Source organism: Macrotis lagotis, chromosome 7 (genome assembly GCF_037893015.1).
Source record: "Macrotis lagotis isolate mMagLag1 chromosome 7, bilby.v1.9.chrom.fasta, whole genome shotgun sequence".
In the NCBI taxonomy this organism is placed as follows: Eukaryota; Metazoa; Chordata; class Mammalia; order Peramelemorphia; family Peramelidae; genus Macrotis; species Macrotis lagotis.
The window spans coordinates 189571037-189597325 of record NC_133664.1 but is presented as its reverse complement, the minus strand read 5'-3'; the positions used below and the strand labels follow the sequence as shown (position 1 = coordinate 189597325).

Below are 26289 nucleotides of genomic sequence, written 5' to 3'. Positions count from 1 at the left end.
TTCCAACTTTTTTTATCCTAAGCAGCATTTGATTGGAAGAAGAAATTCAAGAGGTCGAAAACAGGAATTGCTATTGAGACAACTGTAGTATTAAAGAATCTGAGCAGAAGGTTCAGATCCTTGGAATGAGACAAAGAAAAAAACAAGAGATGTATAGATAGACAAACTTTACGCATTTCACACTTTTGTCAAAGGTCTATTATTCTTACTAAACTAAACCAGATTATCTGTATGTCACAAGAACATAGATTTGCATCTTCATTTTATAGATGTGGACCTTATGCCTAGGGAGGTGTGAAGATTTGTCCAAGGTTACACAAGTAGTAAAGAACAGAGAAAGACTCAAGCCAAGTTATCTGACTCCAAATCCTGAATTCTTTCCATTGCACCTTTATCTCCATATTATGAGATCCTGACCCAACATCTGCAATGGCTGCAGATGTTACACATTGGTAGTTAAACAGGGAAGTGTTATGACGATAGTACCAAAAAAAATAGCGTGATTAGGAATGTTTTTCTGGAATTCTATTTTGAGGATTTTGGCAAGAGAAAATTGCCTTTTCTTCAGACAAAGAAATGTCTTTGAAGTTAAAGTTGAGGGATTCAAGATAAAGTATAGTTCCTTTACCTCCTCTGAAGGCTATTTTAAGTTCATAAAAGATTCTGAAATTCCTCTATAGAAACCAGAATTTGAATGAGTATAGAAATGGAGTAGTTTATAGCCTTTCCAAAGAATGTTACTTTAGATCAGGAGTAGGCAATCTTTCAAAAACAGGGCAACAAATTGCAAACCAAAGAATAAGGGTAGAAATAATAAGTTCTGGCAACAACCAAACAAAGGGTTTGAGGAGGGTCCCCTGGTAGGTTGATGAGAGAGAGAGAGAGAGAGAGAGAGAGAGAGAGAGAGAGAGAGAGAGAGGAGTGGATGGATGGATGGATGGACGGATATATAGATATTATACTCACCATTTCTTGTGGTCAGAAATTGATTTAATAAACTCTCCCTTTAAAGTATAAATAACCTAATGAAAAGGGTTAATCTCATCACTCTTTAGCATGAATTTTTGACAAAAATACTGTTTTCTTCCTAAGGTGAGTTTATTGAGTGAGAGTTTTGACTTTAGGACAAAGAAAAAAGAAAAAATAGTTTTGGATGAATGATTCAGCAAGGCCTCTGGATAGCCAGGAGGTAATATAAATGAGGGAGATGGGCAGGAGAATTTAAATTACTTACCAAATTTTTTTAAGGATTTGGTGCCCATCAAATCTTTATTTCTTGATTCTCTATCTAAATCCTCAACTCTTACCTGTCTTGTCCCATAAATTCACCTGAAAATCATCTCCCATGCTTGAGATCTTTGAAGTCGATCCCAAATCAATATCTAAGCTCAATTACTTTATGAATGAGAATAATTCACTCATTAAAAAAATAAAAACTCAGGGATATCAAGACCTAAATTCAAGTATTCTTTTATTCTTTCAACAAATACTTATAAATTTTTTGGTAATTTAATTGAGTTGGCAAGATCCATGAACAGTAGATGTGAGGATAAAGACACAGTCTCTTCAAGGAGTTTATTCTTTAGTAGAGAATCTACACTAGGAATACAAATTCCTATAATATAAAATGTAATAAGTGAAATAAATAAAAAACAGTATGAGAGTTCAAAAAAAAGAAATCACTTTTGAGTAGAGTCTGAGAAGATGGAATATGGATAGAATTTCTATAGGCTCACTTTTTTAACCCATTACAATCTAGTTTCTGACCTTGTCATTCTACCAAAACCACTCTCTCCAAAGTTACCAATGATCTCATAATTGCCATTTAGCATTGAGTAGACATTTCTATAATAGCTACCACTAAAGGTTTTCTGTAAATCTTAGAGAATAAACTTCATGTATGATCTAAATTTTATTGCTTTATTTTAGCCCCTAAATAATTAAGTTTTCACGATGACCACTTAAATTCAACATGCCTAAAACTCTTTATTTTCTCCTTGTAAACCTCTCCCACTTCTACCTTTCTTATCATTGTAAAAGGCAACACCAAACTCCCAGTCCCTCAGGCTTACAACCTATATTACATCCTTGACTCTTCACTATCTCTTACCTGTCATATCCAATCTGTTGCCAAATTCGCCTTTGAAACATTTCTCAAATAACCTTCCCTTCTCTCCTCCAACACTGCCACCCATCCTGGAGCAAGCTCTCATCACCTCTGCATTAGCCTGCTGGTACGTCTACCTGCCTCAAGTCTCTCCTCACTTCAGTTCATGTTCCATTTTTAACTGCCAAAGTGATCTTCCTCAGTGATAGGTTGGACCATGTAACTTTTCTATTCAACACCACTAGTGGCTCCCTATCACCTACATGATCATTTACAAAATGCTCCATTTGGCATTTAAGGCTCCCCATCACTTAGCCTCATCCCACCCCAGTTTTCTTACACTTTATTCCCTAATTCATACTTTTCATTGCAGTGACATTGAACTCCTTACTATTTTGTGAATAAGACAATCTATCTCTCTGGTTGACTTCCTCCTGTTCTCCCTCCTTCTCTCCACCTACTGGCTTCCTTCAAATTCCAACTAAAATCCCATATTTTATATAAAGCCTTTCCCAATTGCTCTTAATTCCAGTGTCTTCCTCTTTTAATTATTTCCCGTTTATCCTGTATGTATCTGTTTGCTTGTTGTCTTTCTCATTAGACTAAAAAAGATATTTGAGGGTAGAGGCTACTTTTTACTTCTTTTCTGGGATCCCTAAGCACAGTACAATGTGTAGTAGAAAGCATTTAATACATGTTTATTGAGGGACTGACTAAGTGAATAGGCTGTAACTTGAAGAGGCATTCCAAGTAATGCCATCATGAAAAGATGAAGTGGATTAGGCTACAGATAGGGAGCACCAAGAAGACTGATTTGGCTGGACTATAGAGTACATGAAGGGAAAATGGAAAATGGATATTTAGAAGCACTGATCAAATTTATGAACTAATAGGATAATAAGCTTTTCATAAACTGTATCTCTTGTAGAAGGTATGAGCAATGCTACGAATATTCCCACTGAAGGAGGGAAAATTCCCTTTGATGTCTAATTAAAAATATTTTAAGTGATATGGATTGGGCATGGACTGATTTATTTAAACTGTTGTGGATCTCCTGAGGACAAATCAAGTCAATACTCAGATTTTTTCAATCATTTGAGTCATGTCTGGATCTTTATGATCCCATTTGAGGTTTTCTTGGCAAAGATGCCGAAGTTGTTTGCCATTTCTTTCTCCAACTCATTTTACACATGAGGAAAATGAGACAAACAAGGTTAAGTGATTTGCTTAGGATCACATGGCAATAAGTATCTAAGGTCAGATAAGAATTCAAGTCTTCCTAATTCCAGGTCTAGAACTCATACACTTTATTTCTAATACTTAGCCTCTTGTGAGTCTAAATGACCTTTCCTTTGGGTTGAAGTTATTAAAAAGCTGAATTATAACAGATTTGGACCCATTTTGAACATTTTGCCTTTTCTTCTCTTTTGAAAGAACAAACTAGATGGTTAACAGAGTGAAGAATACACATGGGACCTGGTTGGGATAGTAAGGAGAAAATTTCACATACACTTCACCCTTTCCTGGGAACCTCTATGAAAATTACATGTGCATTCATCTGTGAGGCCTGAGAAGTGAGTCCTTGTTGCCCTAGTCTTCTGCTCCAGTTTTGGAGATAGCAGTCATGGAGGGGGAACGATGTGGTCAAGCATGAGAATGACTGAACCCAAACTTCCGATACAGAGAAAGAAGATTACAAAGTTGGAGTATCAATGAGGGACTGAGATGACAATATGAGAAAACAAAGGGCTTAGAATTTGGCCTATGCTATTACCATGAATTATTTTGATAGATTTGATAAGAAGGAGGTTATTTTTCAAGCAATCATAAGTTTCTTTACATTTCAGAAGTCCAAACCCTTTGGATAAAATCATAAGGCAAGATGTCCATATTCACTGGAATGTCAAGAAATTTCCCATTTTTTTTTAGCAATCTCAAGGTTATTTCCTTTCAAGTGAAATTCAAGTTCTGATGTGTCAGGAGAACTCTATAGATTTTAAAGGAAGATGCTATTGTGAATCCTTTATGTGTTTTCTTCATCTCTAGTAAGATAAAATATGCAGGCTATCCTATATCCCATATTATTAACTTTAGTTGTCATTTAAGTTTATGACTTTAGTTATAGTATTGGAGGACCCTTTGTCTCATATCTGCTTCACATTAATTATATTCAAATGTTTCCCAATGGGAATTCTTGAAAGGATATATATCGAGCCAAGAGAACCTGATCTGTACAAACTCAGAACCAGAATACTGGCCTAGAAATGGTAAGGCTTAGGTCTTAGTTCAACTAACTAGATATGATGTGACCTTGAAGACATCATTTAACCTCAAAGAAACCATTTAACCTATAGGAGTCTTCATTTTCTCTTCAGTAAAATTCTAGAACTGAGATGGCTTTCAGTTTAACAAATTGGACTTGGAATCAGGAAGACTTGGGTTTTAATCCTATCTCATGAACTTATTAGACACGTGACTTTGGTCAAGTTACTGAACTTCTCTGGATCTCAGAGAGCTCAACCATAAAATGATGGAGTTGGATTTGATGACTTCTAAGGTCCCTTTCAGATTTAACTTTATGATCCTATGTCTTTTTAACCTATGACAAAGGACAAATGTAATTGTCACTTGTTTTTTACCCCTGTTGTAATTATATAATACTAGAGCATAAAGAAAATGTTTCATCTATCTTGAACTTAGTTAGAAGCAAAATACAAGAAGCTATTATCACTTTTGTACTAACTAAAATGTGATAGTTATTAAATTTTTTATGTTGCTCTGTTAACTTTGTTTCAAAGTCATTATGCAAATACAAGTTATATTTATAATTGTTATGGCAGCTGCAGAGATGTGGTTCATCAAAAGTAGAAATCCCCTTCACTAATTTAGATGCATTTCCTGCCAAAAAAAGACACTTGTTGGTGGTGGGGGGGCATCTGTTGGGATAGAATTTCCTCTAGTAAGAAATTATTGAGTTCTAATCTCTGTATACTTGGGAAAATAATTACTAACATTCTATACGTAGTTCTCCAGGGAGTTTTCTAAATAAACAATCCTTGGAGACATAATGCTCACTTTTTTGAAAGGTTTTATCTCTGAGACTCACTATCAAAAACAGCATCAGTTAAAAAAAATCTTAAAAAAATAAATAAAAATCTTTAGAAGATATATTGGAGTTTGGCCTATGCTGATTCCAATATCTTCCAAAATTATTAAATGGATGATATTAAAAATGTCCATTTGCCTGGTTATTTAGTAGGTTCTTAATTTTTTTAATTAACAATTAACTTTTTTTTAATTGTTGCCAATCAACAATCTGTGTGACCTAATGAGATATGAGGCAGTGGAGTGAAAACTTGATGCTGTTCACTCAAGCAAGAAAACAGATTTTATGTTATTCTTACTCTCATTCAGGTGGCATAAAATATTGCTTATTTTTCCAGGCACTGGACTAATTTCCAGGCACATATAATTGATATGCTTTTCTCAGATTTTAAGCCTGCCAAGTCCTATTTTTTGTTTTTTTAATTTCTCAACCTATGAATTATGTTTATTACTTCCCAGTTATCTATAAATATAAAGTCCTCTTTCCCAGTTACTTGGAAATGGAAGAATTTTTAATCTTACCTTTTCCGAATTATGCTAGGGTTAGCTGTCACCAAATGAGTTTTGAATCCAACATCTTTATTGTATTCACTGGACAGAGGAGGAAGATTGCATCTAAAAAAGCAAGGATTCACATTTTAGGTAATTTTCACATTTTTAAAATTCTGAAAACATCATCAAAAGCAACATAGTATAGTTATAAAAGAAGAATCTTTCATACAGAATAGAGAACTGGTTCTGAAGACAAGAATACTTGAATTCAAATCCAGCCTAAGACTTATGTGACCCTAGGAAAGTCACTTAACCTCTGACTGACACATAATAACTGCTATTAATATTATTATAGTAAATATCATTGTTCTTAGTGAATAGAGCGTTGGTCTTGGAGTTAGAAAGTTAGAGTTCAAGTCAGGTTTCTAACACATATGGGCTAAGTGACTGAGTAAATTGTTCAACTTCTCGATGACTTAGATACTCTAAAACTGAAAGTTGCAGAGCAAATACTGAAACATATTGCTAGAAGTAGTTCCATATACCAGTTAAATCACAGGTCCACTAAAAAACAAAAACTTCCTTTTTCCAAGGCAGGCCAGTTATACTGACCAAATAATAATAATAGCTGATATTTATATTGAATATTAGAAATATTTAATCCTTATTATCTGCAAAGGGGGCAATATAAGTATTATTATCTTCATTTTATAGACAATGAAGCAAAAGCCCAAAGAAATCAATAGACTTGTCTAGAATACATAGTCACTGTCACAGTCTAAACCTAAGTTCGGATCTTCTGACCTCAAATCCATACACTTTCCTCTATGCCAAATAACAATCTTGCTAAGTCTGGTTCCAGCTACAACTAATTATTCTCATGACTTTTCTTGAGATTTTGCAAAATCTAGATTAAATTTAAACAATTATCTCTGGGAAAATTCAGCCAAAAATCAACATAATCAGCCAAAGAGTTGTTTATTTGATATTTGCTGTTAGTTCTTTGTTGAATTGCTATTTAAAAAACCAGGGGTAAGAGTCAAGATAATAGAGTGGGAGGTATCTTTGTTTGCCTAGTTCTTCCACAAACATAGAAAGCACCCCAGACAGAATTCTATGGGGAAAGCCAAGAAAAAGTCACCATGAGTTATTTTTCCAGCCTAGAGCAGCTTTGGAAGACAGGTGGGGGGGGGGGGCGGGGAAGGGAGGTCTTTTGGACACTGGAGTAGGAGCTGTCCAAGAACATAGTGAAGCATCAGTGGGCTATGGGGCAGGAGCAGTAGCCAAAACCCTCTTAGAGCTCAGGGGTGTCAAGGGGATTGAACACATGAGCAGAAAGAGATCCCAAGGGACCCTTGCATTACCACTGGGAGAAGAAATAGTATTATCTGGAAGCTCTATTACCCATTCTCCAGTCCAAGGTCACAGTTCTAGGGTAGAAAGGTACAGTAACAGTCATCGGGGAGGTTCAATGAAAATGCAAATTGGACACATGACTAATAATTCCTAGAGATGTTAAAAAAGATATTGATTTTAAATATCAAGTAACATTATAAAGGAAAATTGGAGAAAAAAGATGAGGGGGATGCAAAAGAATTAATAGCTTGGTAAAAAAATGTACCAAAAAATACAGAAAAAGATAACTTCTTTAAAACCAGAATTAGCCAAATGGTAAAAGAGATACAAAAGTTCACTGAAGAAAATAACTCCTTAAAAATTAGAACCAGCAAAATGGAAGCTAAATACTTCACAAGACATCAACAAAACTGATAAAACAAAATTTAAAAACTGAAAATAATTTTTAAAAAATGTAAACTATCTCAGTGGGAAAAAAGTGACCTGGAATGTAAATGGGGGAGAAATAATTCTAGATTATGTGAGAGATATAAACAAAAAAAAGAGTTTACACATCATATTTCAAGGAATTATAAAAAAAAACTGCCTGGATCTCTTAGGACCAGAGAACAAAATAGAAATTTAAAAAAAATTTACCAATCACTTCCTGAAAGAAATATGAAAATAAAAAACTCCCAACAAACTAAAATGAAGAACTCCTAAGTCAAGGAGAAAATACTAAAACCTGCCAGAAAGAAACACACCACAGTGAGGTCATGATGAGGATCACACAAGCAGTTACCACTAAAAAAGGAATAAGGACCTAGAATATGATCATCTGAAAGTCAAAAAAGCTAGAATTACTACCAAGAATGGAGCAACTAGGTGTGCTGGCCTTAGAATCAGAAAGACTTAAGATTAAATCCAGCCTCAGATATTTACTAGGTGTGTAACCCTAGGCAAATCATTTAACCCTGTTTGCCTGAATTTCTTTATCAGTAAAATGAACTATAGAAAGAAATGGAAAAGAGTGGTTTGCCAGTATCATTGCCAAGAAAAGTCCAAAAGGGGGCATGGACATCTGACAAAAATAAATAAATAGTTTAATCAATCTTCCCAGGGAAAATGAATATTTAATGAAATAGAGAACACTTAAGCAAAAATGAATATTCAATGAAATAGAGAACTTTCAAGTCTTCCTGATGGAAAAAAAAAAAAGCCATAGCTAAATAGAACATTTGACATTAGAATTCAAAAGAACTATAAACATGAATTAGAAATCATAAGGGATAAGACAAGGTTAGACTGATGACACTCCTATATGGGAAGAGGATAGGTATAACATCTTAGAATTTTATCATGATTAGGTCTGTTAGAGGGAGTCTACTTAGAAAGCATAAGTATGAATCTTTTAGTTAGGGATGGTATTAAAAGGAAAAGGGAAGAGGAGAAGATAGATAAACTGGGAGGCGGAGAGATAGAAAAAATGGGGGAAATTATCTCACATAACTGGGTCATGCAATAAAAAGTTTGTACAATGGAAGAAAGAACTGGAAGGAGGGAAATGCAACACTTGAACCTCACTCCACATCAAAACTGAACACATACACAAAACTGGGTACAGAATTTCATTTTATCCAAGAGGAAAATCAGAAAGAAAGGTTACGAAAAAGAGGAGAGGGATAAGAGGAAGGGCAGATTCAGGGAGACAGTGGTTACAAGTTAATCAATAAGTCCAAGAATTCCAAATAATCAAAAAGCATTTATTATACACCTACCATGTATTTGTCACCATGCGAATGTCAAAATTGGTTTCTACAACCTAAGCTAACTGGTCAAAGTCTAAATTCTCAATTTGTAACTGAGGATACTGAGTTTAGAATTTCTATCTCTCTCCTTTTGTTAACTGTTCTAACAATCACAAAAAGAAAGATGATTGGAATTTGGGAAACCTGACTTGTTTTCTTTGTGAGAACCACAATGGTTTCTGGTCTTTGTTAAGTATTAAATAAGGTATGAGATATATGACCATTTTCTCTATTACGAGCTAGCAATGTAAGGATGACATATTTGTGAGCAAATATATAAACCCCTCATTTCTTTTTTAATGTATAAATGCCCTTTCCATTTCTCTCTGTTCAGGACGGCCACCTTGAAAAGACGATTTCCATCAAAAGCTTTCATGATAAATTCTAAAGAATAAAAGTTCATATCTGTCATTTTATTTTAACCATATATTTTTAAGGTTTATAGTTTTGTGCCAGAATTCAGATAATGGATAGCAAGTTGAAAAAGGACAGGTCTTCCTCTTCCCAATTCTGTTCCAAATCAGGTAAATTGTTTCCTGAAAAGAACTGTAGCCTTGGAAAGAAAGAGGTCAGTAACATTTCAGTTTCCCTGCTCTCTTTCAAACTCATGTTTTAGTTGACAGATGTGGGAATAGATAATTTTGACTTGAATATTTTTATCCTGAAATTAGGTGAGACTACCACTTTTCTTTTTTTTTAATTTAATTTATTTATTTGATCCATGTGCACATACATACTTTTAAGTTACAAAATTTCCTTCCACCCTCCCTTCCCACTCCCTCCCCTCAGGGGTGACAGATTAGCATTGTACATATATTTTCTGATAAACATGTTTACAGATTTGTAATTTTTGATATTGAGGAATTAGGATTAAGGGAAAGAAATACATAAGAGATCATTTTTATAAAGTGTTCATCAGATTCTAAAGAGTTGTTTGTGTGTGTGTGTGTGTTTTGTTTTGTTTTTCTTTCTCTGGATGATGATGACATAGTCCATAGCCAGTCTAATACAATTGACCTAGCTGTCTGAACTGCTGAGAGGAACTGCTTCCATTGAGGACATTCATCTCACAATGTTATTGTTGATGTGTACATTGTTCTCTTGGTTCTGCTCTTTTCTCCGCATCATATCCTGTAAGTCCATGCTTCTCTAGAATCCAACCATTTATGGTTTCTTAGAGAACAATAAAATTTTATAATATTCATGCACCATAACTTGTTTAACCATTCCCCAATTGATGGGCATCCCCTCAATTTCCAATTCTTTGCCACTGCAAAAAGTAGTAAATATTTTGGAAAATGTAGATAGGACTTTTCTCTTTTTAAATAATTTTTTCTGTATATAGTCCTAGAATTGGAATTGCTGGGTCAACGGGTATGAACAGTTTTGTTGTTCTTTGTGCATAATTCCATATTGCTCTCCAGAAAGTTTGGATCCATTGACAACTCCACCAGCAATGCATCAACATGCCAACCCTCCCACAACCTCTCCAACATTGATCATTTTCCCTTTTTCTCATCTTGGTCAATCTGATAGAGATGATACCTCTTTGTTGTTTTAATTTGCATTTCTCTAATCAATTATTTGAAGCATTTTCCATATGATTACATATAGCTTTAATTTCTTCATTTGAAAACTCTCTGTTCAATTGGGGAAGACTCAAGACTTCATAAATTTGATGCAATTCTCTAATATTTTAGAAATAAGATCTTTATCAGAACTCCTAGTTGTGAAGATTGTTTCCCAGCTTTCTGATTTCCTTCTAATTTTGGTAGCATTGATTTAATTAGTGTAAAGACTTTTTTAATTTAATATAGTCAAAATCATTCATTTTGCAGTTTATAGTGTGCTCTAATTCTTGTTTGGGTATAAATTTATCCCCTTTCCATAGATCTGATAGATAGAATATTTCTTGGTCCATTAATTTATCTATGGTACATTTATGGCTCTTTATGTCTAAATCCTGTATCCATTTTGACCTTGTTTTGGTATAGGCTATGAGATGTGGATCTATGCCTAGTTTTTGCCATACTATTTTCCAATTTTCCCAACAACTTTTGTCAAATAGTGAGTTTTTATCCCAGAAGCTGATGTCTTTGGGTTTGTCAAAGAGTGGATTGCTGTAGTCATTTGCTGCAACTTCTTTTGAACCTATTCTAATCCACTGATCCATTACTCTATTTCTTAACCAGTACTAGGCAGTTTTGATGACTGCCAATTTCTAGTATAGTTTTAGATATGGTAGTGCTAGGCCACCTTCCTTTACAAATTTTTCATTAGTTCCCTTGCTATTTTTACTCTTTTGTTGCTCCAGATGCTTTTTGTTGCTATTTTTTCTAGTTCAGTAAAGTAGTTCTTTGGTTCTTAATTGATATGACACTGAATAAGTAATTTAATTTGGGTAGAATTGTCATTTTTATTATATTAGCTTGACCTAACCGTTAGCATTTGACATTTTTCCAATTATTTAAATGTAATTTTATTTGGGTGAGAAGTGCCTTATAATTGTGTTCCTACAGTTTTGGGGTTTATCTTGGGAGGTAAATTCCCAAGATTTTAAAGTTCTCTTTAGTTATTTTAAATGGAATTTCTCTTTCTATCTCTTGCTTTAGGGCTTTGTTGGTTATATATATATATATATATATATATATATAAATGCTGATGATTTATTTGGGTTTATTTTATATACTGCTACTTTGTTGGATTTGTTGTTTCAAGGAGTTTTTTAGATGATTTCCTCCTGTTCTCTAAATACCATCATATCATCTTCAAAAAGTGAAAGGTTTGCTTCCTCATTGCCAATTCTGATTCCATCAATTTCTTTATTTTCTCTTATTGCTATTGCTTTAGCATTTCTAATACTATATTGAATAGTATTTGTGATAATGGGCATCCTTGTTCCACCCCTGACTTTATTGGAAATGCTCCAAGTTTATTCCCATTTCATGTAATATTTGTTGATGGTTTTAGATATACTATTGATTATTTTAAAGAAAGCTCCATTTATTCCTAAGATTTCTAGCTTTTAAATAGGAATAGATGTATTTTATCAAAGGCTTTTTCAGCAGTTATTGACATAATCATATGATTTCTGTTGGTTTTGCTATTGATATGTTTAATCATGTTGAGTATTTTCCTAATGTTGAACCATCCCTTCCTGGCATGAATCCTACCTGATCATGGTGTATTACCCCAGTAATAATTTGCTGTAGTCTCATTGCTAAAATTTTATCTAAGATTTTTACATCAGTATTCATTAAGGAATTTTCTTTGTCTGGTTCTTCTTGGTTTAGGTATCAGCACCATGTTAATGTCATAAAAGCAGAACTCCTTCCTCTCCTATTTTTGAAAATAGTTTATGTAGAATAAGAATTAATCGTTCCTTAAATGTTTCATAGAATTCACTTATAAATCCAGCTGGACCTGGAGAATTTTTCTTAGGGAGTTTATTGATGGTTTCTTCAATTTCTCTTTTCCAAAATTGGGTTAAGTAATTTATTTCCTCTTCTGTTAATCTGCTTTGTTTGTACTTTTGTAAATATTCATCCATTTCACTCAGGTTATCCAATTTATTGGCATACAGTTCGGTAAAGTAGCTCCAAATTATCTCTTCAATTTCCTCCTCCATTGCTGGTTAGTTTATCTTTTTCATTTTTGATGCTGGTAATTTGATTATCTTCTTTATTTATTTAAATCAGATTAACCAAAGGTTTGTCTATTTTAAAACCAATTCTTAGTTTTATTTAAGAGATCAATGATTTTCTTGCTTTCAATTTTATTAATCTCTCCCTTGATTTTTATAATTCCTAATTTGGTATTTAATTGAGGATCTTTAATTTGCTCTTTTTCTAGCTTTTTAGTTGCATACCAATTCACTGCTCTCCTCTCTCTCTCTCTCTCTCTCTCTCTCTCTCTCTCTCTCTCTATTCATATAGGCATTTAGAGATATGAAGTTTTCTCCTCAAAACTGCCTTGGCTGCATCCCATAAATTTTGCTATTATGTCTCTTTAGTATCATTTTCTTGGAAATCATTACTGATTATTTCTATTATTTGCTGTTTGATCTACCCATTATTTAAGATAAAGTTCTGTAATTTCTAATTAGTTCTTAGTTTAGCTTTTCATGACTATTACATGCAATTTTTATTGTATCATGGTCTGAGAAGTGTTTCTTATTTCTGCCTTTCTGAATTTGATTATAAGATTTTTGTGCCCTATTATATGGTTAATTTTGGTGTAGGCACCATGTATTGCCAAGAAAAAAGGTGTATTCTTTTCTATCCCCGTTAAGTTTTCTCCAGAGGTCTATCCTATCTAAGTTTTCTAAGATTTCATTCACCTTAACTTCCTTCTTGTTTATTTTATTGTTAGATTTTTCTAGTTCTGAGAGAGGGAGCTGTCCTTGTAATTCACTCAAATCCCCTAGGAATTTGAATACTATACCACTAAATACATATGGGGTTATTTAAGTACATGTTTAGTAATGATATAGCTTCATTACCAATGGTGACTTTTAAGAAGATGTAGTTCCCTTCCTTATCTTTTTTAATGAAATTGATTTTTGCTTTTATTTTATCTGAGATGAGGATCACTACCCCAGATTTTTTTTTTGCTTCAGCAAGGATATATTTTGTTCTAGTCTTTTACCTTTACCTTGTGTGTACCTCTCTGCTTCAAATGTGTTTCTTGTAAATGACATATTGTAGGATTCTTGTTTTTAATCCATTCTGCTATCTGCTTCTGTTTTATGGAACAGCTCATCCCATTCACATTTACAGTTAAGATTATTAATTCTGTATTTCTCTCCATACTGTCTTTCTTCATTTATATTTTTCTGTTACCTTTTCTCTTATTCCCCCTCACCAAAATTTTACTACTTTCCCCCTTGACTTTTCTTTTAAAAATTTAACTTTCAGTTTATTTTCACTTATACCTCAGTCTTCCCATTTTTCAGTCCCTTCTTGCCTTATCTTTTCCTTTCCCAGGCTCTCCCCCTTCCCTATAGATTAGGGTAGATTTTTGAACCCAAGTGGACATTTATCCACTTGCTTTTTTGTTTGTTTGCTTTTTTTGATAGAAAATGGGGGGAATTTGGAATTCTTCTTTCAAAAATGCAATTTTAGCATGCCCTTTTTTTAGGTTTTTGCAAGGCAAACGGGGTTAAGTGGCTTGCCCAAGGCCACACAGCTAGGTAATTATTAAGTGTCTGAGACCGGATTTGAACCCAGGTACTCCTGACTTGATGGCTGGTACTTTATCCACTGTGCCACCTAGCCGCCCCTTAGCATGCCCTTTTGCTGCAGTCTTGAGGGAGCAAAGTCTGTTTTTCCTATTCCTAGTTTTAAGTTTGAGTCAACCCTCATGGTCCATTTCTTAAAACTTGTCCTGGAAGTTTTTTTATCTCATTTACTTTGGAGGCTGTTCTCCTCACTCCCTCACCTCTGTCTTTCTTTAAATCTAAAAGAAAACAGCACAGGCTAATTATTTTGAAACTCAAAGTGTTTTTTTTTAAATGTGACTCAAAATAATAGAGAGGTATTTAGGTTTTTGATTGGGTATTTTAAAGGTTATACAAGTTAAATGAATGCAGAATAGAGGCAGCTAGGTGGCACAGTGGATAGAGCACTGGTCCTAAAGTCAGTCGGACCTGTGCTCAAATATGACCTCAGATATTTAAAAATTGCCTAGTTGTTTGACCTTGGGCAAGTCAATTAGCCCTATTGCCTTAAATAAATAAAATTTAAAAATAAATAAATGAATGTAAAATATGTCTCATGTCTAACCTATATTTTCTAACATTTTATTTTAACTCTATATTTTTAAGGTTTACACTAGATATTTGGGATAAAAAAACAAGTGTGAAATAGAGTCCCTGCCTTAAAAATCAAAAATGCATGTCCCTGGTGAGGTGGACAGTATATTTATAAATCCCTATAACTCCAGCTAGCTACTACTCATCTCCATCTGTAGCTCTGCTTGGTTTCAATTCTTTGTAACAAGATGTCCCCCAAGCATGGTATTCCATTTTTGTCCTCCCCCAATATCTACATATACTTTTGTGTATTATCTTTCCCCATAATACTGTAAACTTCTTGTAATCTAGGATTGCTTTTCTTTTTCTTTGATGATACATACACATGCATATAAATATGCATGTGTGTATATAAAATAAATACAGGAAACGGGGGGAAATATTAGCAACTGGGGTAAGGGGATAAGAGGAAATGCTTCAGCTAAGCCTTAAAGAAACTAAGAGACATAAATGAAAAGAAGAAGGAAAAGGAAGAAGAGGAAGAAAATGTGTAATGGAAACAGACTGCAAAGGCCCTAAGGTAGAAGGTAGAGTGTTGTATTTGAAAAACAGAAAAATTAGGTCTATGAAGGGGCATAATGTAATGAACAGAGAAATTTATATTTGATTCTAAAAGTGATAGGGAGCCATTTGAGATCTCATGACTGCAAATTCAACTCAGACATAAGACTCTATATTGCCCTCTTTACTCTAAGTTTGAAAGGAGAATACAAAAGTGAGCATTGTATGAAGTGTAAACGAGGTGGTGAAGTCTCTAAAGTGCTTACTATTTAGGGGAAGCCCTACATAACAATTATTTTCCCTTTATTTAGAAGTCTGCTCATGTAAATTCAGAATTCACATCTCAGAAAAGGGGAAGAAATTTGGTGATATGTATTACCACGGGCTGTGTTATCTCCTTCTGATGAAGGAGTGGTACAGAATCCTTTATGATTACTTTTTTGCGAAAAGTTAAATTTGTCTCCACTTGCTTTTTTGTTTGCTTTTTTTGATAGAAAATGTGGGAAAATTGGAATTCTTCTTTTAAAAGTGCAATTTTTAAAATCCCATATTAGTGTTTGCATGCTTTTTTATACTCTAACTGAGAAATCTGTTTTGTTCTGGAGCTCCTTCTCTCTCATTCCCTTTTATTAAGTTTAACTTAGAGTCTTAATGCCACTATTCTATGACATCACTATTTAACCTAGGATTAGGAGAGGTACTAGACATCATTTCTTGAGTGACAAAACTTCCTCTGCAATGCAGGTTGGCACTTTCTCTCCAACTTTAACTAGGAATATAATAAAGAAATAATGTACTAAAAAATAATAACAATAACTTAACAAGAGATATGAAGACAAAAATGAAATAATCTTGCCCTCAAGGAATGTAAATTACATCTTATTGGAAGAGGTAGGAGAGATAAGTACAAATAAACTCTAAATGAATATAATATACACATAGAGAAATATATTATGTAATTTATATTAATCACAAAGGAAATTTATATCTGAATTAAATAAAAAGTGAAAAATATCATGGGAAATTTGATATAATTTATGGGTGTCCCCAAAATTAAACTAACACAAATATGTGGTAAATAATGAAATAAATCCCTCAGTTATGCTAAATTTAAATCCTTCATGCTATGCAAATTATCATTTTCAGACACTTAAAAATCCAGAGGAAATGTAAAAACTGAATGAATAAACATTTCATTCCTGCATAGTTAAGATAAGTCCTCAGCTGTACATAGAAATATAACTTTGAATTCAATAGAGAAATAGGAGGAGAAGGGATAAGAGAAAGTGGGGATTATAAAAGGGAGGGAAGATTAAAGGCTCAGAAGCAAAATAAAATTTTTACAGCAAGTTTCTATCATTAAGGTATAATTTCTCAAATCTATATTGAATATAGAACTGAGTCAAATTTATAAAAAATTATAAAAATAAGTCATTCTCCAAATAATAAAGGGTCAAAGAATATGAACAAGTAGTTTTCAGAGGAATAAATCAAAGCTTGTTAAAATCAGACAAAAATTGTTCTAAATCACTATTGATTAGAAAAAGGCAAATTAAAACAACTCTGAGACAAATCTATCAGAAATGACAAATGCTGAAGAGAATGAGGAGAAAATAAGCACACTAATGTATTGCTGGTGGAATGGTAAGCTGGTCCAACCAATCTGGAGAACAATCTTGAACTATGCCCATAGGACTTTAAAATTGTATATACCCTGTGAGCCACAAATAGTATAGGTTTGTATCCCAAAGAGATCAAAGTACAAAAATATAGTTGCTCTTTTTGTGGTGGCAAAGAACTGGAAATTAGGGGATGTTCATCAATGGGGAATTACTGAACAAGTTATAGCATACAATTGAAATAGAATACTATTTTGCTTTAAGAAATTAGAAAGAATTGGTTTCAAAACAATATGGCAAGACCTTTACAAACTGATGCAAAATGAAGTGAGAAAAATAGAAAGATCATTGTGTACAAAAATAGCAATGTTATAATGATGATTGACTATGAAAGAATTGAATTCTCTGATCAATACAATTATCCAAGGCAATTCCAAGGAATCATGGAGAAAAAAATGCCATCCATCTCTTGATAGAGAACTGATAAAGTATTGAAATATAATTCCTTACATTATTTTACTTTCTTTTAATAAACATGACTAATAAAATATATTTTGCATTAGTTCACATGTACTACTGATATATTGCTTTCCCTTTCAGTGAATGAGAGAATGGTAGGAGAGTGGGAGAAAATATGGAACTCAAAATTTAAAAAGAAAGGGATGTTGAAAACAAATAATTACTTGAAATGTAAAAAAAATGAATAAAGATGAGATTCTAAATAAAAAAGACAAATCCTCAAAGAAAACACTAGAAATATCTTATCTTTTACATGTTCAGTTTATAATCTAAGAGAAAAATATTGTACTCCTCATTCTCCTTTTTGATTCACAATCACAAAAGAGTACATTAATCTAACATATTTTACCATCTTGAGATGTGCTAAGAATCTCTAAGTCTAAGGAAGACATTCCCTTATTACCTTTCCTCTTTCCTAAGTTCACTATTAGTTAGCCTTAAAAAAGATAGAAAAACCATTTTCAGCTTCTTAATGACAAATTAATAGTTCTGAGAGGTCCACAGATTTATTTGTAGGAGAAAAAAAAGGCAGAGGCCTTTGTATGAGTCTTTTCTCTTACCGCATGACAAAATTTGCTTCATCTATTTGTCGGCCACAGACACTCTTCTTCAGAATCCCACCATTTCCCACCACTGAGCACTTCTTCAGTGGTAACTGGAATGGAGTAGCCTAGCAACAGAGAATAAGGGCAATTTTCACTAAATAGAACATATACCAGTTAACCAAGTCATTGTTTAAAAAAGACCCTCTAGGAGAATTTCACTGGAAATAAATAAAGTACAATAAAATGAGAATATAGGAAGAAAGACAGCAAGAATGACCCTTGAATGTTTAAAATGAGCAAGCTAACCTTTTTCTCTGGAAATCAAAGTATATAAAATTCACCAATTCTTTAAGAAAGGTTAGGCTGAGAAATAAATTGTCCTGACTAAAATTATCATTAAAAATAAATAGCAGCTCTATGGGAAAACAAAAAAAAAATCAAAACTAAACAAAAGATTATTTAAAGTCTTTAAATTTGGAACTGTCTCACTTGGATTCTCTTTCTTTCATGTTGATTTATATGGCATGTCTTGCTTTCCATTCATTCAATAAACTTTTTAGATGCTTTAGTGATGTTTCTAAAAATAAAAATTTATTTCAATGAAAAAAGAAATTACTATAAAAGCATATTTTGGGTAGACAGGTTATCCTAGGCTCTTAAGCAATTTTTGAGTCCTACCATGAAAGGATATGAAGAAAATAGATATATGAGACCTAGTCTATCATTCAGGTAACCTTACAACCTAGCAAACTCTATGCATTTGTAAAAAGCAAATTGATTAGATAGGGGAAAAAAATCAGTTTAACTTGAATTTGTTGGTAGAGATATTCTTATTCATATCAGAGGATGGACTCAAATGTTTCAGTGATCTTTTCCAATTCTATTATTCTATTGCTATGAATTTTTCTTTGATATGTTCTCATTATGCTTCTGCTATTATCCCTTCAGTCTAACAATAACAAATTTGTACAGTCTGATTTAATCCCAGGCAAAATGAGAACAGATGCTAATGCCAGTAAATGTTATTTAAGTCTAGTACTTCAAATAGATACACCAACTCATCAATATTTTCATGCTATATGATTCTAGCCCAAGTCTTTCCATAAATCCTCCATAGAGGAGCTATCCAATATGCTAGAAACCTCCTTTTGAGTTTTTTAGTCTTTCATAGATATGAGAATCAAATTTCTTTCCTATATTTTTCTGGTGTAAGGGTTCTCAAATGGTCCTTCATCACATGCCACCACTATGTAGGTTCCCCCTCTCTGACACCTATCCCTAAACCACCATCCCTACTCACCTATCCCCTTAATGCCCCCTTACTTTATTTCTTTCATTTTCTGAGGTTTAGTCTCTTAGGGATAAAGCATGGCAATATAGGCTAGAAATTCTGCCCTTTCTCTTGGCATAACTATATCTAGGATAGATTGATTTCTACCCAGCCCTGTCTCCTTAACTGAATTTTCCATGATTATAAGAATTCTAGCAAGGATTATACTATATTAATAAAGATGGTTGGAAAAATGGCTGCTTCATTTCTATTTAGTAGGTACTAACTTTGAAGGTGCTAACCTTCATTATTTGTATATTCTTCCTCTAACCTTCCCTGAATGTTATCTCACCTGATGGTGCATGCGGTTCCATGGAAGTATCCATTAGAAAACACAGGGTTTCTTCAGAAAGGTCCTCCCCACTTGTCCTTCCTTTCTCCCCTATTTTTGTTTTTCTAACCTCTAGCTTCACAATCAAGGTAATTATTCTCTTCTGCCTCCTCATCTTCTGCCTTCTCTTCTGCCTCCTTTTACTATTAGCTTTAAATTGAAGCCTATCTTCATTTTTGTAAAGTGAAATTCATTTTCCCCTATAACTCAGAGCAAAAAGAGGCATTTCTAAAGTATCTTTACCTTATCTTCTAGGGGCAAGACCAGATTACATTATAAGCACTCAAATAATATTAATTTATCTTCTAAGAAGAAGACCAGAATGTTTATACTACTCCATATTTAGCAATGACTTAGAAATTTCAAATGTAAAAGGAAATATGCAGATCAGACAACAGCTACTGAATTGCAATTTATTCTGGAGTATAGGGAAAGGACTCTTACCTCACTATGAAGAAGTGTTTCTTGAAGAAAAGAATTCTAATCTAGAATTCAAATCTTATTTTCATGAAACTAAATACACTATCTGCATATGTAGCACAGAAGGGCGGAAAAATATTAATTAGTCAAGCTGACCTAACATATAAATATTTACCATACAGTATCTATCATAAGTATCTAGGACCATAAATCCATATTGTTCAATAAGTAAGTAGAGATGAGAATGAAGCATGAATCATATGTGAATCTAGGTAGTATGGGTCTCAGTCCCACTGTGGGGAGAAGCACTAGAACAGCAGAGTTTACAACTGCAGGAGAGCAAAGGGATCCTGGTCACAATTATAGAGGTAAAAAGAGTTTTGTGGTCATACACAAAATGGTGCATAGTTCAGGAAAGTAGTAAACACAGCTCTGTAGATTATAGACCAACTTGGTGGGGCCAAGAACTTACAGGTTCCCAAAATGACCTCTGATAACAGCTACATTAAAAAAAACATTAAGTTTGGGACAGTGCCCTCCCACTTGGGAAGCAGAGCCCATTTTTAGTATAGAGTTAAAAGTCAAGAAAAAGGCTGGAAAATAAGAAAACATAGAAAAAAATCTGACCATAGAAAGTTACTATGGTGACAAGAAAGATCAAATCACATACTCAGAAGACAACAAAGTCAAAATTTCTGCATCTAAAGCCTCAAAGAAAAATATGAATTGGTCTTACAGTATGGAAGGGTTCAAAAAAGAATTTTTAAGCATAGAGACATGGGGGGGGCAGCTAGGTGGTGCAGTGGATAGAGCACCAGCCCTGGAGTCAGGAGCACCTAAGTTCAAATGTGGCCTCAGACACTTAATAATTACCTAGCTGTGTGGCCTTGGGCAAGCTACTTAACCCCATTTGCTTTGCAAAAACCAACAAAAAAAAGATAGAGATATTGGGGCAACTAAGTAGTGCAGTGGACAAAACACTGTCTTGAAGTCAGGAGGACATGACTTCAAATCAGTCCTCAGACTCAATATTTACCTAGCTGTGTGACCTTGGGTGAATCACTTAACCCCCTTGCCTTGCAAAAATAAAAAAAAAATTAAAATAAAATAGAAATAATGGAAAAATTGGAAAGAGAAATGAAAGTGCTGCAAGAGAATTATGTAAAAAGTAAAAATCATGTAAAAAATATCTCATTGGAAAAGCAACTGAAAAAAATTTAGAAACAATAAGATTGCCTGAAAGTCATAATCAAAAAAAAAAAAAAAAGAATCCAGACATCATCTTAAAAAAAAATCATTAAGGACAGTTGTCCTAATATTCTAGTATCAAAGGGCAAACTAGAAATTGAAAGAATCTACCTTTCTTCTCCAGAAAGAGATCCTAAAATAAAAACTTCCAGGAATATTATATCCAAATTCCAGACCTACCAGATCAAGCAGAAAATACTTTAAGCAACCAAAAAGAAACAATTCAAATACCACAGGCAGAATTAAACAAAATTTAGTAGTTCTATATTGAAGGATAAAGAGGTCTTGGAATATGATATTTCAGAGAACAAAGAATTAGATTACAACCAAGAATCCCCTATCCAATAAAATTAGGTATAATCCTTAAGTGGGGGGGGTGGATATTCAATGAAATTTCAGGTATTACAGAGATTAATAGAAAATTTCATTTTCAAATACAAGATACAAAAGAAGCATAAAAAGGTAAATAGGAAAGTGAAATCATAAGGGATTTCATGGGTTAAATTGTTTATATTCCTATATGGGAAAATGATATTTATGACTCCTAAAAATTTTCTAATTATTAGGGTAATTAGAAGTAGTATACCTATGAAGCAGAGGTGTCAGTTTAATGAGATGATATAATTATCTAAAAGAATAAAATTAAAAGAAGAGCAAGGGACAGCTAGGTGGCGTAGTGGATAAAGCACCAGCCCTGGAGTCAGGAGTACCCAGGTTCAAATCCGGTCTCAAACACTTAATAATTACCTAGCTGTGTGGCCTTGGGCAAGCCACTTAACCCCGTTTGCCTTGCAAAAACCTAAAAAAAAAAAAAAAAAAGATGAGCAAGAAGATTGCATTGGGAAAGGAAAAAGGAAGAGTCAGTGTGGAAAAAATTATCTGACATAAAGAGACCTGAAAGAGATTTTACAGTGGAGGGAAAAACGGAAGAAGCAGGGAGGCAAACACATCATGGGAGTTTCACCAGAACTGACTCAAAGAGAGAACAATGTACACATTCAGTTGGGTATAGAAATCTATCTTAACCATACTGAAAAGTTGGAAGGGAAGGGTCTAAGCAAAGTGGGTAGGGAAGCTTATAAAAGGGAGGGCAGTTTGGGGAGATCAAAGTCAGATAAGAGTCAGAAGCAAAACACTTTTGAGAATGGACAGGGTAAAAGGAGAGAGAGAGAGAAAAGGATAAATAGAGCAAAAATAAGATTACTGTGAAAAAATTTACAGTGAGTTTCTTTGATAAAGACTTCATTTATCCAATATAGAAAACTTAATCAAATTTATAGAAATAAGAAGTATTTCTCAATTGATAAATGGTCAAAGGCTATGAACAGTCAGTTTTCAGACAAAGTAATCAAAGCTAACTATATTTAAAAAAGCATTGTTGAAGAAAGAAATGAATTTAAAACTCCTCTGAAATACTTCCTCATACCTGTCAGATTGGCTAATAAGAAAGAAAATGAAAATGACAAATGTTGGAGGGAATGTGAGAAAATTAGAACACTAATGTACCTTTAGTAAAGTTGTAAATTGACTCAACCTTTCTGGAGAGATTGGAGAGAACAATTTGAAACTATGTCCAAAGGGTTATAAAATCCTTTGCCCAAACAATACCACTACTAAGTCTATATCCCAAAGAAATTTTTCAAAAAAGGAAAAGGATCTCTGAGTACAAAAATATCTATGGCAGCTCTTTTCATGGTGAGAAAGAATTGAAAATTGAGAGGATATCCATGAATTGGGAAATGGCTGAACAAGTTGTTGTATATGGCTGGGATGAACAACATGCCCTCAGGGAAAAAAAAAAAAACATGGAAAGATGTATGTGAACGGAATTGAAGTGAAATGAGCAGAACCAGTAGAACATATAGAGAGTAACAGCAATATTGTAGGATAATCTACTATGAATAACTTAATCTTTATCAGCAATACAATGATCTAATACAGTTCTATAAAACTTATGAGATCTCCAGAAAATGAACTGGTAGAGTCTGAATATATATATATAATATTTTTTTTCTTTGCTTTCTTTCCACTTCTTGAGCCTTTTTAGTCAGTATTTTCTTTTACAGAATGACTTTCATGTATAATATATGCCAAATTTCCTGCCTTCTCAATGAGAAGATTAGGGAAGGGAGAGAATTTGAAACTCAAAATTTGAAAAAAATATTAAAATTGCTTTTGCAAGTAACTTTTGGAGAAAATTATATATATATATATATATATATATATATATATATATATATATATATATATATATACACACACACACATTTGGTTTTGCAAGGCAATGGGGTTAAGTGACTTGCCCAAGGTCATACAGTTAGGTAATTATTAAATGTCTGAGGCCGGATTTGAGCTCAGGTTCTCCTGACTCCAGGGATGATGCTCTATTCACTGCACCATCTAGCTGTTTATTTTTAAAAAGAACTTTGAAAAAGAAATCAAATCATATTGGCCCAGTGGATAGAGCTCTGGCCTTGTAGTCATGAGGACAAAAGTTCAAATCCAGTCTCAGATACTTGACACTAAGTAGCTGTGTGACCTTGGACAAGTCACTTAACCTTGATTGCCTCACATCTAAGGAGAAAAATGAGGCTGGTCACTCAGCACAGAACCCCCCACCACCACAACTCAAATCAAATTCACATGCTTGTCATGGCATCACCTCCCTGATGTCATTGTCTTCTTCCAGAATGAAGGGCAAACAGTATTATTTTTTCCAAACATTTGTTTCCCTGTTCAATCAAGGAAAAGAAAAGATTTGAATATAAGAGTTAAAAACAACACAATAGGGGCGGCTAGGTGGCGCAGTGGATAGAGTACCTGGAGCCAGGAGTACTTGAGTTCAAATTTGGCCTCAGACACTTAATAATTACTTAGCTGCATGGCCTTGGGCAAGCCACTTGACCCCATTTGCCTTTCAAAACCTAAAAAAAAAAAAACAAAAAAAAAAAAAAACAATACCTTACGCAATTTAATCTTTCCTGATATCTCTTGTGGCTCAGCCAGTAACCACTAACATATTGCTTCATTTGTCCTTGTGGATCTTGTTGAATCATCCATGCTCATGGATGCAAAAAGTCATTCAGTTCAAATGCTTCATTTTATAGATAAACTGAAACCTAGATCAACAGTCTGATTTTCACTCTTGAAACTCTTATAATCTGGATTTCTTATTCTAGAAAATTGATTCCCTAACAGCACTGATTATTTCATCAATGAGATTCTCTAATAAATACTCAGAAATGTTTGCTAAAGCGATTAATAACAATAATAACAAATTTTGTTCATGCAACACTAATATTTGATTCATGTTTAAATGAATTTTACTGAATGGGCATGTCATTGATTGACTTCTTTGGTTACTTTTACCAACTATTAAATGGAGAAAATGATAATTCTCAAAATAACCCCCTGATTTTTCTTCATCTTGCCCTGCTTAGGAACTGCTATAATATTAAAATGCATGCAAAAGTATAGTGCAATAATGATTCGCGGTGTACATTACAATTGAAAAGGCATTTTTCTCACCATCAAATATACATTTTTATAGCAGTATCATCATCAGCATCCCCACCACCATCATCACTAATATTTATACAGAGCTTATTACATACCAAATAATATTCTAAGTCCTTTACAAATATTAACCCATTTGATTCTCACAAGTCCTGAGAGGTAGATATTAATAATTATTCCCATTTTTCAGGAAAGAAAACTGAGGCAAAAAGGCTAGGTGACTTGCCCAAGATCATATAACTAACAAACATCTGAGACCAGACCGAACCCCAGTTTCTGACTCTAGACTCAGCACTCCATCCACTGTACCTGCTGCCCCTATAAAATCAATGTGAGTGTAAAGACTGAATGGCTAAATGTGACATGGAGAGACCACTGATATTTTTTCTTACAATATCAAAGAGTTGTCAGAAGATTTAAATAGAAAATAAATGTTAATATGATTTCTTGGAAGAAACAAGTTGTTTTAATGCAGACATCGTCTTAGTAAATGTTTCCCTGATGAAAAAGTCCTGTATGGTGAGTAGTTGAGTGCTATTATCTCCACTTTACAAATGAAGAAACAGAGAGATGGAAATATCCATCATCAAATAATTAGTAAGTGGCAAAGTGGGAATTTGAATCTAGGTCTTACAAATGTCCATTCTATTAAACTAAATTTACTCTCCATTATAACATAATGTCACTAGGAGATCTGAGTCTTTAATGAAGTTGGAAAAGTCCATTTTTATTTATTTATTATTTTGCAAAAAAAAGAGTTTGCAAACTCTTAACTTGACTGAATTATGTCATGCTAATACCAGGGACTGACAGCATGTCAAAATATTTTTGCCTTTGCTGATAAAAAATGTCTATTTTCTTGTCTATGAATGCATCAACTCCATACCTAGTCACAACCCTTAACCTTGTGGCTTATTGTACCAACACCCACACATGGGCACTGACTCCCCCACATAATTATACCCCTCACACATATGTAATTAAATCCCTTGCCCATATAGCTAATTATGTCCTCTACTAGCCTTCTAAATACACCCCCATTCCACAATCTAATTACACCCCCTTCCTATGAATCTAATTGTACCATTCAACTTCATCTAATTACACCCACACTCACATATTTAATTGCACTGTCCTCCCTAAGGACCTAATTACATCCTAACCAATGCATTTAACAACATGCCCCAGACATACAACTCTAACTCTGTACTCCATTCAGTTTATAATTCTGCCAAAAGTTGACAGTTTCCCACAAGTTAATTCCTAGTAGGCATATTGTTCAATCAGAAAAAAGCCAAATGGTAACAATATGCTGTATGCATCAAAACAACTTGTTTCTTCCAAGAAATCATATTAACATTTATTTTCTATTCAAATCTTCTGACAACTCTTTGATATTCCAAGAAAAAATATCAGTGGTCTCTCCATGTCACATGGAAACATTTTTGATGACAAAATATATAGTATTTTAAAAATTCTTTTGAGAGGAACATGCTTACAACAGACAATGTTATGAACTGATTCTTAAGACATCTCTTTGACTGGTATCTTGGCTGAGAACAAAATGTTAACAGTATACTCATTGTTTAAGAGGGGTGAGT

At 33.6% G+C, this 26289-nt stretch overlaps 1 protein-coding gene across 1 annotated transcript in view; it reads right to left on the bottom strand.

Moving 5' to 3' along the window:
* The window catches only part of ST8SIA1 (ST8 alpha-N-acetyl-neuraminide alpha-2,8-sialyltransferase 1), a 118461-nt gene that overhangs the window by 29397 nt on the left and 62775 nt on the right, over positions 1–26289 (bottom strand). Inside the window, exons 3-4 of the mRNA XM_074194288.1 lie at positions 17859–17968; positions 5735–5827 (exon numbers count right to left, since the gene is read on the bottom strand). Coding sequence (XP_074050389.1) covers positions 5735–5827; positions 17859–17968 — 203 coding nt within the window. The remainder of the gene's footprint in view (positions 1–5734; positions 5828–17858; positions 17969–26289) is intronic.